General features: G+C 33.3%; 1 protein-coding gene across 5 annotated transcripts in view; it reads left to right on the plus strand.

The window, feature by feature from the left end:
* Nucleotides 1–16,168, plus strand: part of LOC114343821 (hexokinase type 2) — a 170,575-nt gene extending 154,407 nt beyond the window's left edge. For all 5 annotated transcript variants that reach the window (XM_028294835.2, XM_028294765.2, XM_028294696.2 and 2 more), the window contains 4 exons: nt 4,274–4,466; nt 7,667–7,872; nt 10,816–11,042; nt 14,412–16,168. In XM_028294835.2, coding sequence (XP_028150636.1) covers nt 4,274–4,466; nt 7,667–7,872; nt 10,816–11,042; nt 14,412–14,507 — 722 coding nt within the window. In that variant the 3' untranslated portion in view covers nt 14,508–16,168. The remainder of the gene's footprint in view (nt 1–4,273; nt 4,467–7,666; nt 7,873–10,815; nt 11,043–14,411) is intronic.
* Nucleotides 16,169–16,291: the final 123 nt, after the last annotated feature.

Here is a 16,291-nt window from a genome sequence, read left to right on the forward strand (position 1 = left end):
ATCTTAGATTCCCCCTAGTCTGCTTTATTTATCGTTCGTTTGCCTTGCAAATTTTTAAAAAGGCACGAATTCAGGTTTTCACCATAAACTTAGTTCCTACTATAGAAGATTTAGATTTTTGGATTTGAATCTAAAACTTCTTATTGTTTTAAACAGATGTCGTTACAGCGTCTAACAGCAAATTCTTTCATATAATTTTGCTTAGTAAGACGGTTGGTTTTCCTTACCATTCAGAGCAGACTACAGGCCTCTCTGAAGATCTCAAAAGGGTGAAACGTATCTAAGAGGACGGTGCTTACCTCTGAAAGGAATGAAATATTAACTGTTTTTTTTTTAATAAAAAACTTTATTGTTGTTGAAACGTTTCAGCGAATTGCCATTATCAATGAACACTTTATTATTTATTACTTAGATAATACATTATTACACTATGCAAGTATACAAGTTCGTTAAGTATACAAGTTCGTTAAGTATACAAGTATCCACCATACAAGTATACACTACATCAATAATAAATAATTCAGTTTCCATTTAAAACTTGTTATAATAAAAAAATACTTAGGTACCTGATTTCTGACCCTGATTCTATATTAGATAATTACCTGTATTTAAAGAAAAACCATTAAGATTGTCATTAGGAAAACTTATTTTCGATAATTTATAAATTGAAATGGATTACTTACTAAATTTATGACAAGGCAGGTAAAAACAATAATTAGAAAATATCGTCAGTTAATTGGTAAAAATTTAGAAAAATTCATGATTCACTCGTTCTTCAACCACCCATTTATAGATTTTTAAGTGAAAAAAAACAAAAAAATATTGTTGAGCCAAACAACAATTGATGACTTTCAAAGATAAACCAAGAAGTTGAGATAAAATGGAAAAAATTGTTTAACTTCTGCAAAAGTGTCTTACAGCTTTTAATTTTTTGTCAGAAGAGGGCACTTTTAGTGGACAATATGTGATAAAAATTTTAAACGATTCATGGATTAGTTTTTAAACAATTAAATTTGTTTATTCCAAATTTATGAAAATTAACAATTTTTGCAGCGCTATAAGATAAAAAAAAAACAATAAGATTGGAAGGATTCTACGCATAGATATAACAGAATAGATTAGGCCAGTTCGAAAAATAGCGTAACGCGGAACAGTTCGGGTAGGTGGTCTATCTATCTCTCTCTACCGGCGCTTAGCTTTCTGTCTCTAGCATATGATGGCCGCCGCCTGAGTGTCACTGTCGTTCCGTTATTCCCACCTCTTGGTAGATACGCTCACACTCGCACGACAGACAAAGATAGCTAGACCACCGTACTTGATATCGGCGTTACACCCCGATGCATTGAGTGGCATATGACTAGCCTGATCTATTTTCTTTACATATCTCTGATTCTACGACGATTAGATAGGGCTTTTCATCGATTGTCATTCTTCTTCTTTGTTTTTTTGGCTTGCATACAAGTGCATCTGCCAGCACATTTCATGTAGGTTATGCGAGTCTTGCTCGAAGCAATGCACAACCTACGTTTTTATCCTTACAAATAATAATATATATATATATATATATATAACTTTTCTTCAAATATCCATTATTCCATTTAACTAAGAGCAAACACATTAGCAACCATGCTCGAAAATAATTCTTCCTTAATAAAGATAAATTGCCATAATTTTACTACAATAACTAAGCTACTTCACTTTCACGAATTATAACTAAAAATTAACTTTTCTTTGGGGATTATTTAGATAACTTCAAATAAATTTTTCATTCTAATAAAACATCCTTCGGCGGCCATTGCCGCTAAAGGTCCCCCCCTCCCATCGATTGTCATTTGTTTCGAGCTTCTGTCATGTGTCACATAATATTAATATATCTACGTCATACGTCTTTGGTTTGTATCTTAGAGCATGGAAAATTTTATACTCCCCCAAAATTTTCCATGCTCTAAGGTTTGTATCATTGATATATGCCAATACCGTAAGGCGTAGATATATTAATATTATGTGACACATGACAGAAGCTCGAAACAATCACTTTCACGAATTATAACTAAAAATTAACTTTTCTTTGGGGATTATTTAGATAACTTCAAATAAATTTTTCATTCTAATAAAACATCCTTCGGCGGCCATTGCCGCTAAAGGTCCCCCCCCCCCCATCGATTGTCATTTGTTTCGAGCTTCTGTCATGTGTCACATAATATTAATATATCTACGTCATACGTCTTTGGTTTGTATCTTAGAGCATGGAAAATTTTATACTCCCCCAAAATTTTCCATGCTCTAAGGTTTGTATCATTGATATATGCCAGCCAATACCGTAAGGCGTAGATATATTAGTATTATGTGACACATGACAGAAGCTCGAAACAAATGACTGTGAATGAAAAGCCCTATAGAAGAAGAGTTGTTCCATAACCTAAAATTACTCTTGAATAATGTTTAATATTAACATTTTAAAGCTTCTGGGAAATAGTGGGGAAGTGTTAATTTCAAACAATGAAATTAACACTTCCTATCACTATCACATTACATCACACTATCATATTAGCTTTTCATCTACTATACAAATATGCAATTAACTATTTAAATATTATTACTTACTACTATTATTTAAGTATTTAAATCGCAAAGTAACGACGTAATTTGTATAAACATTTGATCACGAACTTTTTTTGCAAGATATCCATTTTTTATTTATTTATAAAGCTCAACGGGCCTTTTGATTGGATATTGGAGATGATATATATTAAACAACAACAAATCTGTATCAATAATAAGAACGATATCAAAGACCTAAGCTGTAAATAATATAAAGTTTTCATTGATAATGGCAATTCCCCGAAATAAACATGATCTCGATGTTACATTGATTTGATTTTTTAAAGTGTTTAGTATTTTGGTCCTTTCAAAAATCAGTTACATTTTTAATAAACGGTTCAGCACATAAATATAGAGAGAGAGTTTGATTGTTCAACAAATTTGCATTTGAGGTAGGTGCAGAGTACCCTCCAGTTTCACACGTTCAGGATTTTGATATCTCTCATGACCTGGTCCCTCCCATCTCTTTGGTTATTCCCCTTGCTTTTCCAGTTTCTGGCTTCCATCTAGTGACCTTCTTAATCAATGGATCGTCTATTCTTCTTCTCATTTCTTCGTTTTCTATTCTTATACCCTATGGCCACACAGGCAATAATTTACGGTGCCGTAATAGCAGTAAGCGCTGTAAAATGAAGCGGCAGTAGCTGCAGTGAAAAGCATGACCAGACGGGGATGTAAATTGCGGCGTGTATCACGAGATGTAAATACAGTGTTTTGATCGTTGTTGTGGCGAGATGAGCTACAAATTTTTACCCAGGTCCATTCGTCTGCGACACACGCCAAAGATGGGCCCGTTCGATGTTGCTGCGCGATATTTTACAGCTCAGTGTGGCCATCCACTACTCTCACCGTGGGACCCATTTTCGCGCTTCATTTTACGGTTCTCACGGCGCCGTAAATTATTGCGTGTCTGGCCTTAGGTATAGGGCCAATAATTCTTCGGAGGATTTTCCCTTCGAATATTCTTAATTTCATTTCCTTTATATATGAGACACATTATGTAAGTACTGATCTGGCTGCCACTCTGCATATTTTTAATCTTGTATATCTGGATAAGTTCTTGTCATTCGTTAGCTCATGGTATTCCCCGTTTTTAAGTATATATAGTTCTGGGAAGTGTTTCCCACTATCCACTGTCAATTTTAACCACTGGTCTGCATTTTCTTTGTTGACCTTTTAGATATCCAAATAGTTCAGCGCTGTCGTTACTATTCTCTTTTAGGTTCTTTCAACTCTTCATCCACAGCTTTTTTTTTTTTGCAACTACTAGTTTCCATTTTTGTATTCATTTCGATGATGTTCTTCTTTGGTTGATCCATTTATTTCTTTTTTGTTTTCTCTTCAGCTGAATTCAAAATGGTTTCTTTTATATTTTTCCATATTTCCTCTGTTATTTGTTTCTGTTAGGTTTTCCTTTGGGGTTGTCTCTTACCCTTACGATAGTCTTACAAATTCCGTCATTTCTCGTAAACCATTTCCATTTAATCAATCGTTCAACAACCTTGAATGCAAAATGCATATCTTTATCTCGATAAAAAAATCACCAAATCATGATTGTATATCAGAAGTTTCTACACGATAAAACATTTTAAAAATAGAATTATGTAACATACCACCTACAACCCTTATCAACTTTAACAAGTTAACCCAATTCCTATTTTGGTAACTGAAGGTACCGGCTCCAACACTTGTTACGTGGAAAAACAAGCGAACGCCGAAACATGGAGCGACGTGGACATGGGCTCTGGAAACGTGCTGATCAACCTGGAATGGGGAGCGTTTGGGGATGACGGCGCTTTAGACTTCATCAGGACTGAATATGATGAGGACATCGATAGAAACTCTGTAAACCCCGGAAAGCAAAAGTGAGTATTAAAGATTTATTTGCATCATCTACTGTATAATCCAATTTATCCATTTTTGAACGTTTCTCTCTTCAACTGTTCTCTATTTAGTCGTCTATAGAGCCGTCAATTCCTTGGGATTTTTGGCGACGCAATAAGCAAGTATATTGAAATCCCATCTCCAACTAGTTTATAATGTAATGTTTTGTATAACCTTTTTATTCATTATCAATTTTACAACCTGGAAAAACGTATCTAACTAACAATTAAGTTAAAGTAAATGGAGAACTAACTGAAAACTCCATGTTTTGATACGTGTGTTATGAAGGCTTCTGCTACTGTAGTCGCTTCTTGAATCGAACGGGTTGCATTTTGAAAAATAATCTTGGGACCATTAAGTAGGTACTTATTTCCGCTCTCTGTCATCGGAACTGGACCGAAAATATCCACTGAAAGTCGTTCAAAAGACTCTCCGGAAAGATTTTGTGCCATTTCCATATCACGACTTATTATTCTAGGACCTTTTCTACCGTTACATAAATCGCATTTCTTGCACCAATGCTGTTGCTGCAGATTAGACACAAGATTGTCGTGATGGTCGTCAACATTCGTCACGGATAGGCGATAAAGAAGAAGAAGAAGAATCGTTGAATTGTACGTTCTCGAGGTTTCTATTGAGCCCAGTAAGCTACTAGATTTGGTGATTTTCTGCCAAATAGGTCTTACTCCATTTTTAAGCGATTCTTTAATGACTTCTAAGACATTATCTTTCTTTTGGCTATTTAAGGTTTTCCAGGTAAGACTGATCATTATCTTCTTCCCGTTTAACCGTGTCATCTGGAGACTTACTTCTTCGGATACATTCTCTGTTTTTTCAAGTCTCTTTGTCTTCTTACCTACGTTTCTCTTTCTCTGGTTGTGTACGCATCCCTTTCACCTTTTTCTCTTACTCTTCTTGTCTACACTTCTCCTTTTCTCCTCTGTATCTTTTTTGGATATACCACACGCTCTGCTTAGGTAATCCATTTCTACTACTTCTATTATTTTTCTATCTTTTTTCGTTAAGTTATAATAGACCAGGGCGCATCTGTAAAAATATTAGTACGTTTGGACGTTGTGAGGTGACTCAAATTTTTTTGCAGAAATTGCTTAAAAATAACTCAAATAATAATATTTGAGTTATCCTCCCTCTCAAAAAGGTCCGGAACATTGTTTAAATAATCAAAATGTCAAAAAATGAAGGAAAAATTCGATTTTTTTCTTCGTTTTTTGATTATAACATTAAAAGTATTCATTTCCGAGAAAAGTTGTATTGACATAAAAGTTGCGTAATTAAATTTCCTACAATATAGAATTGGTTAAAAATTTAAAAAATAGTCACCCTTGTTGCAAAATAGCAATAATTGCGAAAAAACCATACAAAAGCAAGTATTTATGCTACACTTAGGACTTTCATATTTCACCCAAAAAAACTTTATGATACAGTAAAACAATACTGTAAATTTCATTAAGATCGGTTCAACAGATTTTGCAGAATAAATTTTGCAATCCAGCTTTCGCAAAAAAAATTCATTTTTTCAAAATGTCACAGGACTGAAAATAAAGCAGATAGCAAGTTGAAATTTGTTTGCTTATAGAAGTGTACTGTATCTTTCATTTGCAATTTGCAAAACTAAAATCTATTAACTACCACGGCGTCAGGAATTTTTTTAAATAAACATTAATTATTGGTGCTACGCGCAGGACAGCGGATAGTTTGCTCTGATTGGGCATTCCAATGACCTTTGATAATGATTGATACATATTAATTTTTATTACATTTCGATATAAATAAATAAATTTGTTTATTGCAAAATAAAAACACATACTCTATCTATCCTTTGAAATAACACTTTTTTTAGCAAAAAAAAAGTTTATTATTTTTAAACATAATATGCAATTGTTTAAACAATATTTCACAAACAATAATAAAATTAGTTTGATTTTTGTGGAATTAAAATATTAAAATACAACAAAATATAGAGTAAGAAAATAATATATTAGATAAAGATTGGAAGAAATTTTGGTGGAAATTAACAAAAATTAATGTTTATTTAAAAAATTTCCTGACGCCGTGGTAATTAATAGATTTTAATTTTGCAAATTGCAAATGAAAGGTACAGTACACTTCTATAAGCAAAAAAAAATTCAACTTGCTATCTACTTTATTTTCAGTCCTGCAACATTTAAAAAAATGAATTTTTTTTGCGAAAGCTGGATTGCAAAATTTATTAAACCGATCTTAATGAAATTTACAGTGTTGTTTTACTATATCATAAAGTTTTTCTGGGTAAAATATGAAGGTCCTAAGTGTAGCATAAATGGTTGAAAAACGTAAAATGCGAATACTTGTTTTTGTATGGTTTTTTTCGCAATTATTGCTATTTTGCAACAAAAGTGACTATTTTTTAAATTTTTAACCAATTCTATATTGTAGGAAATTTAATTACGCAACTTTTATGTCAGTACAATTTTTCTCAGAAATGAATAGTTTTAAAGTTATAATCAAAGAACCAATAAAAAAATCGAATTTTTCCTTCATATTTTGACATTTTGGTTATTTAAACAATGTTCCGGACCATTTTGAGTGGGAGGATACCTCAAATATTATCATTTGAGCTATTTTCAAGCAATTTCTGCAAAAAAAATTGAGTCACCTCTCAACGTCCATCTCAAAACAGATGCGCCCTGGACTATTAATAGACTCCACCAAGGTTCGATAGATTGTCAATTTCGTTGTTTGTCAAATATATTTAGACCATAATAGAAAGCTTAATATATTTCCCCGCTGCGTTATGTTTTCGATGTCTCTCTTGGTACTTGGTAGTGCCTTCTTTAGATATTATAGATCCGATATATTTATATTCTTTACATGTTTTTGTGGTTCTAATTTCTAAATCTGAATCTTCTTCATCATCCCCTATTTTAAGATACTCGTGTCTTCGACATATTCATATTGAGGCCCCATTTTTCAAATTATTTCTTTAGTTTTCTAAACACGTGGTCCATGTCTTCCTTATCATTTGCTACGACTACCTGATCATCTGCGAAAAACAAAGTTGTTAGACATTTACCACCGCCTATATCTATTCTAATTTCGGATAATTATTTCCTCCAATGCTCTAGTGATGATTGAATATTAAAAAATGATAATAAAGTTTTTTAACTGATTATATTTTCAGGCACGAGAAGATGATTTCTGGAATGTACATGGGAGAATTAGTGAGACTGGCTTTAGAAAGATTCACGAAAGAAGCTTTACTCTTCGGCGGAAAAGGATCAGACATGTTATTCGAAAGAGGACGATTCTACACAAAATACGTATCAGAAATAGAAAGTGACCCACCAGGAGTATTCAACAATCTTAGAGATATTTGTGAAGAATTAGGTGAGTAAATTTATCTCGCTTTTCAATTTTAAATCATTTTAATAACTAACTGCAGGGACGCGTCAAGTAACTTCGGCGCCGTCGTGCGAAATATTGATAAGCGCCTTTATCAAATTACCAGGGTAGTAATATTATAATCAATCACCCCATCACATTTCAACGTGGAAAATTATGAAATTTTTTCTACAGCTACCTAGATTTTTTTGAAGGAGACAATAAGTACCCAGTGCACTTACAAAATAGTTATTTATGACACAGTTCGTGAAGTATGCTTTTTGCGAACGCAAGCGATGTTTAGAGCACGACCGACAACGGAGCGAGTGCTATACATCGCGTAAGTTCGCAAAAAGTACTTCACGCACAGTTTCATACAATATTTTATCTACGATAAACAAATACTGAAAAGACAATCTAAATTAAGACTGTACATGTCAATTATTCGCCCAGTTGTTACATATGGGAGTGAAACATGTACTCTACATCAGCGAGAAATAATAAATTGCTGATATTTGAAAGGAAAGTCCTCAGAATGATATTTGGTCCTCGAAAGAGATGAATTGACAGGAGAGTGGAGAAGGCGCCGCAATGCTGAATTGGTGACTCTATATGGTACTGAAAACATCGTCATACATATAAAAGCTAATCGGATAAGATGGGCAGGTCATGTAGTAAGATCAGAGGAAGACAGAGTGCTAAAGACAGTATTCTTCGAGAGACCAGACGGTAGAAGATCAGTGGGCCGTCCCAGAAAAAGATGGAAGGATGATGTTGAAACCGATCTATCTAGGATTGGGGTACAACAATGGCAAATCGAAGCGCAAGATCGCAGACGATGGAGGGCCATAGTGGATGCGGCGAAGACTCACTCCGAGTTTGTAAAGCCAGTCAAGAAGAAGAAGATAAACAAATAAAAAAACTGTAACTCTTCGGCACTGGAATTTATTTCTATTCAACAATTTTTAGAACTTTGACATTTAAAAATTCTAATTTCTTTCAAACCACAAAACTGTCAAATTTTGTTGTAATTTATTGCTCATTATGTCATCACCATGACAACGCGAAAGTTAAGGATATTTGATTATATGAAAGTGTGTCAAAAACAGTGCGAAAAAGTAAATCCCATTTAAAATACATTGTTACTTCACGCACACTTTAAACCCTTCACGCACTGCTATCTATAATGACAGTTTTCACAAACTAAAAACTTATACATAATATGACATAGAGTAGATAAAATAATATATTAAACACTATATTCCACAATGAAACAGAACAGAATAAAAACTATATATGTTAAAGTTATAAAACATTACTTAAAATTATTTTTCTATTCTCATACTATATATAATATATAAATTTATGATGTCACTACCTGTATCCTAATGAACTTCATTATGATACAGATTTTCATTAAGATACAGATTTTTAACCAATAGAATCGCGATATGGCATTCGCGATAAAGGTGGTACACACGCAGTGACCAATGGCGAGTCAAATACATAGGCTTTGACAGTTCTCAATATGTAAACAAACTGTCAAACTGACAATCTACTTAATTTGTTTGCATTACAAAATTAATAAATTTAAATATATGTTTTGTTGTGAATGATCATAGAAAAAATAGTGTATACAACTTGCATTTAATTATCATTATGAAGCTCGTACTCTATAAGAAACTCGCCGCATACGGCTCGTTTCTTATCCCTCATACTCGCTTCATAATGACCATCATTAAATGCTCGTTGCATAATATACTATTAAAATCTAAAGATCAAATAAAACATATTTATATTGCGATTTTTTTTAAACAAATACACTTCTTATTATGATGAAAACCAACGAAAATTTCTTATAGAAATTGAACTTTTCTTGCTTTACTTTTGGCAAATTCATTAATTAGATTTTCAATATGCAGGTCCTTTAAAAACTCAGATTCTATAGAAATAATAGCAAGATTTTCTAGCCGCTCCTGACTCATTCTAGATCTTCAAGTTTTAGTTTAGAAATTGATCTCTCGGCTGAAGCTACAGAAATCGCTATAGCTAATAATATATACTAATAGAATGTTTTCCGACGCAAATCTGTAGAAATTGTAATTCGGTTAAAAGTTCCGTTCCGTCTATTCTCTCGTTTCGATTTTTGTCAGTTAACGCTTCTTCAAGTTTTTTACAAAAATTAAATTGATCTTCATCAGAATATTTGCCGAAATCCTCATTATTCCAGCAAAATTTGAAAACATCGGCATGGGAGGATAACAGCTCAAATCTCTCATTTACAGATGAAAGAGTAATATCTAGCATTCCAAAAAACAGTTGACTTTGAATTTTAAATCTTGGTTTTCAATTGGCTGATCTTCACATTGATAGAAAAATTGTTTTTTATTCTTCGTGGCCGTAAGGTTTCTGCACTTTTGAATTTCGCATCTACGTCCAAGGCAGTTGCTAATTCTTTGGCATCTACTAGTATGTTACTGAAGCCTTTATCTGAACGCTATTCTTTTAAAAAGGCATTTAGGCTGTTCAAACTTTCGCAAGAATTTGAAATATTAAATTTTTTAGTTTGCAAAATCTTGATAACAATTCATGGTGTTATCAGTATTCAGTCAGTATTGGTGGGTAATAAAATTTCACCATCGGTAGGTATTGGTAGAAAAATTTTTGTTTTTTTTATGTTGATCTTTTGTAAAGCTTCAGAAAATATTTAGTTTTGAATTGGATATTTATTTAACTTTGCCGACTCAAAGGGCGCCTTTAACGCCTTGGCGCCGTCGTGCGCCGCACGACCTTGCCCATATGGACGGCGCGTCCCTGACTAACTGTAAACCATAAATCGCACGCATGTAGTTTTTCATCGTTCTATTTTCACTAAAAATCGATCTTAAAAACGTTTTGTTGTCTGATGTACAAACTGGAAGACAATGAATTAATTATTTGTCGTTTTAGGACTTAAACACGCCACAGAACAGGACTTTATCAACATCAGATACATCTGTGAGTGTATATCGAGAAGATCCGCCCATCTAGTGTCTGCTGGTTTGGCCACTTTACTTAACAAAATGGGCGAGAAGAAAGTCACCATTGGCGTCGACGGATCAGTATACAGGTTTCACCCACATTTCCACAACCTCATGATGGAGAAAATCAAAGAATTGGCCGATCCCAGCATAGAGGTGAGTATTTAATAATTATATTAATGGTCAGCTTGATGAGTCTAGATTTGTCTTGAATCATTCAGATGACCGTATAGACAAGGCGAAAACTGCGGGTTATTTGGAGAAAATATTCCCATGCGATTTTTTTGCATAATCACATTCGTGAGACATTCCAGAAAAAGATTCAAGAAGTCGCCCACGCGAAAAGTGGTCTAAATTTTTTTTAACAATGTTTTTTTAATGAAATTGCAAAAATCAATATATTTGGCGCGGACAAATTTTTTTTAGATTTTTTGGACTATTCTGGATAAAAAAGGTCTCTTATAATTTTTCTCTAAAGTTGTTCGTTTTCGAGGTAAAAGCATTTTAAAATTGAAAAAAAAAACGAAAAATGGCGATTTTCAAGGCTTAATAACTCGGTTAAAAGTTATTACTATGAAAATCAGAAAGTGACTAAATCAAAGTTTAAAGCCCCCCCCCCCCTATAAGATCCTGAAGAAATTTTTGCCATTATTTGATTACTAAGCTGCTATTTTTAAGCAAAAATAATGAGCGCCATGCACGTATTAGGCGGCCGTCCATGATGAGTGCGAAAGAGATGCCATTCAGGCGGTCCAATGGCGCATCTCACTCGCACTCACATTTAGAGCCGCGTCAATACGATCTTACCGCTCATTATTAATAAACAAAAATAACAGCTTAGTAGTAAATTAATGACACAAATTTCTTCAGGATCATGAAGGGGGGCACTTTCTGACTTTCGTAATAATAATCTTTAACCGAGTTATTAAGTCTAAAAATGGCCATTTTCGCGTTTTTTCAAATTTTAAATTGCTTATAACTCGAACACGATCAAAATTTAGAGAAAAATTATAAGAGACTTTTTTTATCCAGAATAGTCTGTAAAATCTAAAAAAAATTGTCCGGGCCGAAAACATTGATTTTTGCAATTTGATTAAAAAAAATTAGACCACTTTTCGCGTGGGAGACTTCTTGAACCTTATTCTGGGTGTCTTACGAATGTGATTATGCCAATAAATCTCATGGGAATATTTTTTCCAACGAACCCGCCGTTTTCGCCTTGTCTAGTATTCCGAGGAGGAGGGAACGTGAAGAGAGATACCTCGAACAAATGGCTCCAAATATTCAATTTGAAGAAGTACTTGTTACTATTTGCGATGGAATTGTGTCACAATATTGTGAACCAATCACAAATAAACCACATTGATTCAGTCGATTTGATCGTCTTCTTTGCTCAAACGTTCCTCTTGTTGATGATTTCGCTCGACTTCAGCCACTTTTAATTCTGAATTTATTTAATTTGTATTGAGTGGCCTCCTAATTAGCCAGACTGTCCCCAATGACAGTCTAATCATGATCTCCTACCAGGGGCAGTTAAAGAGCTTCATCAGAATTTATTAGAGGAATGGCATGTAATGTTAACTGGTTCTGAACATGTCTAGAAGGGTACAATAGAAACACAACACTCAACAATAGGTACAACACTCTGGTTGCCGGACACTTCTTTAATAATCAACTTTATTCAAACCAACACAATATTACAATACTTTGACAACTTTAACAAACTAACAACTATAATCTTCAAATACTGGAATAGTACAACTGTTCCCCAAAAGTCAAACACATGTTTTTATAGCTCTTCTGACGTTCTATTGAGAAATTCACACCGAGAATGCAGTACTGCTAAGATAGGGCAATACATTTCTAATGGGGAATAAACGCACAGGGTTGTCGGTCTTCACCAGTTGTTGATTGCTCTCTCAAGAGCGTCGCACAGGAACTGTGGCAACACTGCTATTCAAATGGGGATTCATTTTTTTCGAATCCTGAGAGTACTAATAAGTATTTTTGAAAAATTTAAACGCAGAATGAAAGATTACGTTATTACCGAGGGCCGAAAGTCCCTAAAAACTTCCATAATGTTTATTTTAATAAGTTACAGGGGTGAAAAACTAAGAGAAAATTTAGTGTGACTCTTAAATTTCAAATATCTGATTCAAAATAAACTTTTTATTTATTCTAAGGGACTTTCGGCCCTCGGTAATAATTTAATCTTTCATTCTGCGTTTAAATTTTTCATAATATTTATTGGTTTTTTCAGGATTCGAAAAAAAAATGCAACACAATGTCCGTGGTAATATTTTCCAAATCTATCTTTGTCTTACAACGCACTCGGTCGAATAGAATATTATCAGCATATTGTCAGTCAGACAGTGACAATCAGTGACAATTTTAAATATTTGACATGGCATCGGGGATATTTTCAGTTGTTGATTAAATAATATTGATATATAGTGTATTTGATACATAATTGATTTAAAACGTGAACTTAATAAAAAGTTATTTATTTTGTATTATTTGTGGAAGATCCAAGCAGAGAATACATCAGGATAATATATTCTGTGATCCAAGTATTTTGTTGTTAAAGATGTTCAAAATTGTAATAAGCGTTCCATAGTAACAATATATTATTAAAAAATCACTAACACTTTTCCTCTTTTCTCGATTGAGTATTAGTTTTTGTTGTACATATAAATTATTACAATCACTGAATACCTACATAGTTAGTGAAAAAATTATCACATTTATTAACTGAATTAATAATTTGCAATTATACAAATAACAGTTATCCAAGAACATTCAAAAGACATCTATTTAAGTTAATGATGACATTTTCAAGTAGAATGACATTCTAGTAATGTTTACATTTTACATATCCATACCAGTGTGAATTTTACTACACGTAATTTGCCGTGTAAAGACAGAAAAAGTAGGGATAGCCGTAAAATATTTGCGAATTATGTACCGATGGCCTTAACCGTGCTGCAATCCCAGTGTGAATTTCACGTTAGACGTCACCAGACATTTCTGGGCCCGGATTACGAACACTCGATACGAATCGTATCCGCCATGTTTTCCCATAAGGCGCTACGGTAAAACATGGCGGATACGATGCGTATCGAGTGTACGTAATCCGGGCCCAGGGTTATTCCATGACGTCTAGAACATCCTCGAACGTGACTACTTCTTCTTTCACGTCAAGGGACTTTTTCTATGTAGGATCAATCTACTGAACTGTCGTAACAATATGTTTATCTGTTGAGGCCCATTAGGTACTGGAACTCTCTAGTGGGTCATTGACGGGTATGTTTACCGCTAGGATAGGGGAGAGTGGTGTAATAATATATAAGTTCTGAGCTTGTCTAGAAAAGGACAAGAGGGAAGCTGCTAACAAGTGTACAGGATAATAAGTTTTACAGGGTAGAATTGTAGATTAATCGTGAGTTAACATTTTTTTATGTTTCCATCAAATATATCGCTTGAATGTACCAACATCATGATTGATTTGTTTCTTCTTCTTTCCAGTTTGATTTGATGCTCTCCGAAGACGGCAGCGGTCGAGGAGCAGCCCTAGTAGCAGCGGTGGCAGCAAGACTACAAAAAGAAGCAGGCCGAACATAACATCAGCTAGTTTAAAATATAAATTTGTTATTTTTTATTAGAAAAAAAACGATTATTCATGATTGAATACAAAACAAAAACTCATAGAAAAATGTTAATTGGGTTCCTATAGACTGCATTTGTAGATATTAAACATAAAGGAATCTTTACTTTTTTCCCGTCGATCCTCAGATTTTTTTAATCATTGAGTAGTTTTTTTTGTGCCTGAGGAGTGACTTTTTAACCCTCTTTAATCACTATGTGACTATCAGAAAGCTAAATCCTAAAATTTTTATTCGAGATCTTCTTACTAAAATTTCAGGATTCAATATTTTTATAAAGTTATTCTGTTAACCCTTATCAAAACCAACCCCGGAAACTTTTTTGAGGTTTCAGTCGCTATTTTTGAGCGAAATACGGCATTTGTGAGGTTATGTCCAAGTTTTCGATCCAAAATAAACCTAATTATCTATGTTATTTTCATAAAAGTTCAGTTTAAATACATTTTAGAAACATTTCGAATGAATACAAAATGCCGAAAACAACTATTATGATGAGAATCGTTTCAATTTGGTTTATTTTTATATATCTAAGACTTGTGACAAACTTCACAGTATGACGTCATCACCAATATGGCGTGTAGTATGAGGTTGCTTTCCGGGGTCGGTTTGATAATCGAAAAATTATTTATTTTAGATTTGTTGTCATTACATTGTGATTTTGCATTGCCTTTTGAGAAAGAATACTCCATAATGCATTCAATGGAGTCCGAGTTGTACATAAAAGCAAAAAAATGTCCATCTAGTTCAAAAATGGCGGCATGTAGTGAAATGAGTTGCTGGACAACGTATATGTAAGGCCGTTTTTGGATAATTTGTAATTTTATCGTTTGATTTTGTCAAATCATACAATTAGTGATTGATATGTAGCGGATTTCGGTCTACGAATCTCAATTTCTTTTCGATAACATTTTTGGTACTAAGTATAGTTTATGAAAAAATGTAGTTTTAAAATTTATAATGATTCACACGTCAGTGTATTAACAGTATTTTTTTCTTTTTACTATGTTTTGGACGATCTAGAAATACCTACATTGCTATAATGTTGTTTTTATTTTAAAAAATATGGATTTGTCAGTTAATATGACAATAAATTTACATTAGTTAAGACGAACACAATTCAAAAATGATTATCGAACTAGAAATATAACTAGACACTCCGCAATTTACTTTTTTTTGTAGAAACCCACCATTGGCATCTGAAAAACAAGATATTGTACCAATACATTCACAAATATTGATTTATTTAACCATTTGTACAAAAAAAATCAGTATTTTAAAGCACTAAAAGATAATTCATGTTTTTTAAACTAACATTACCTAGAAAAAAAGTTTCTTATACGTTTTTTACTGTCTTTAAGCTTTTATGTACAATGTTCGACTTTTCCATCTTGTTTTTATTGAATGCTGTATAGTTTTTGCAACTAGTATGATGTAATATGTGATCTTAGCTACTAGATCTACAACTTATAAATGTATATACACACAATCTTGCGCGTTCGCTGTGAAGAGTACTGTGAGTACTGGGTAATCTAGAGAAACGGTACTTAACGATGTTTTATACCAAGGCAATGGTTTATTTTATTGTAAAAAATAAAAATATATAGTGTAGTTAACACGCAATTTGTTGTTTTATTTCCCCAAGTCATTTGGTTGGTTTCCATAATGGGTTTGGAACGAGAGAGGCGTTGTTGGGATTAACATACTTGCTCAAAGATGTCGTGATATATTTGTAGACATGTGCTG

Source organism: Diabrotica virgifera, chromosome 5 (genome assembly GCF_917563875.1).
Source record: "Diabrotica virgifera virgifera chromosome 5, PGI_DIABVI_V3a".
NCBI lineage: Eukaryota > Metazoa > Arthropoda > Insecta > Coleoptera > Chrysomelidae > Diabrotica > Diabrotica virgifera.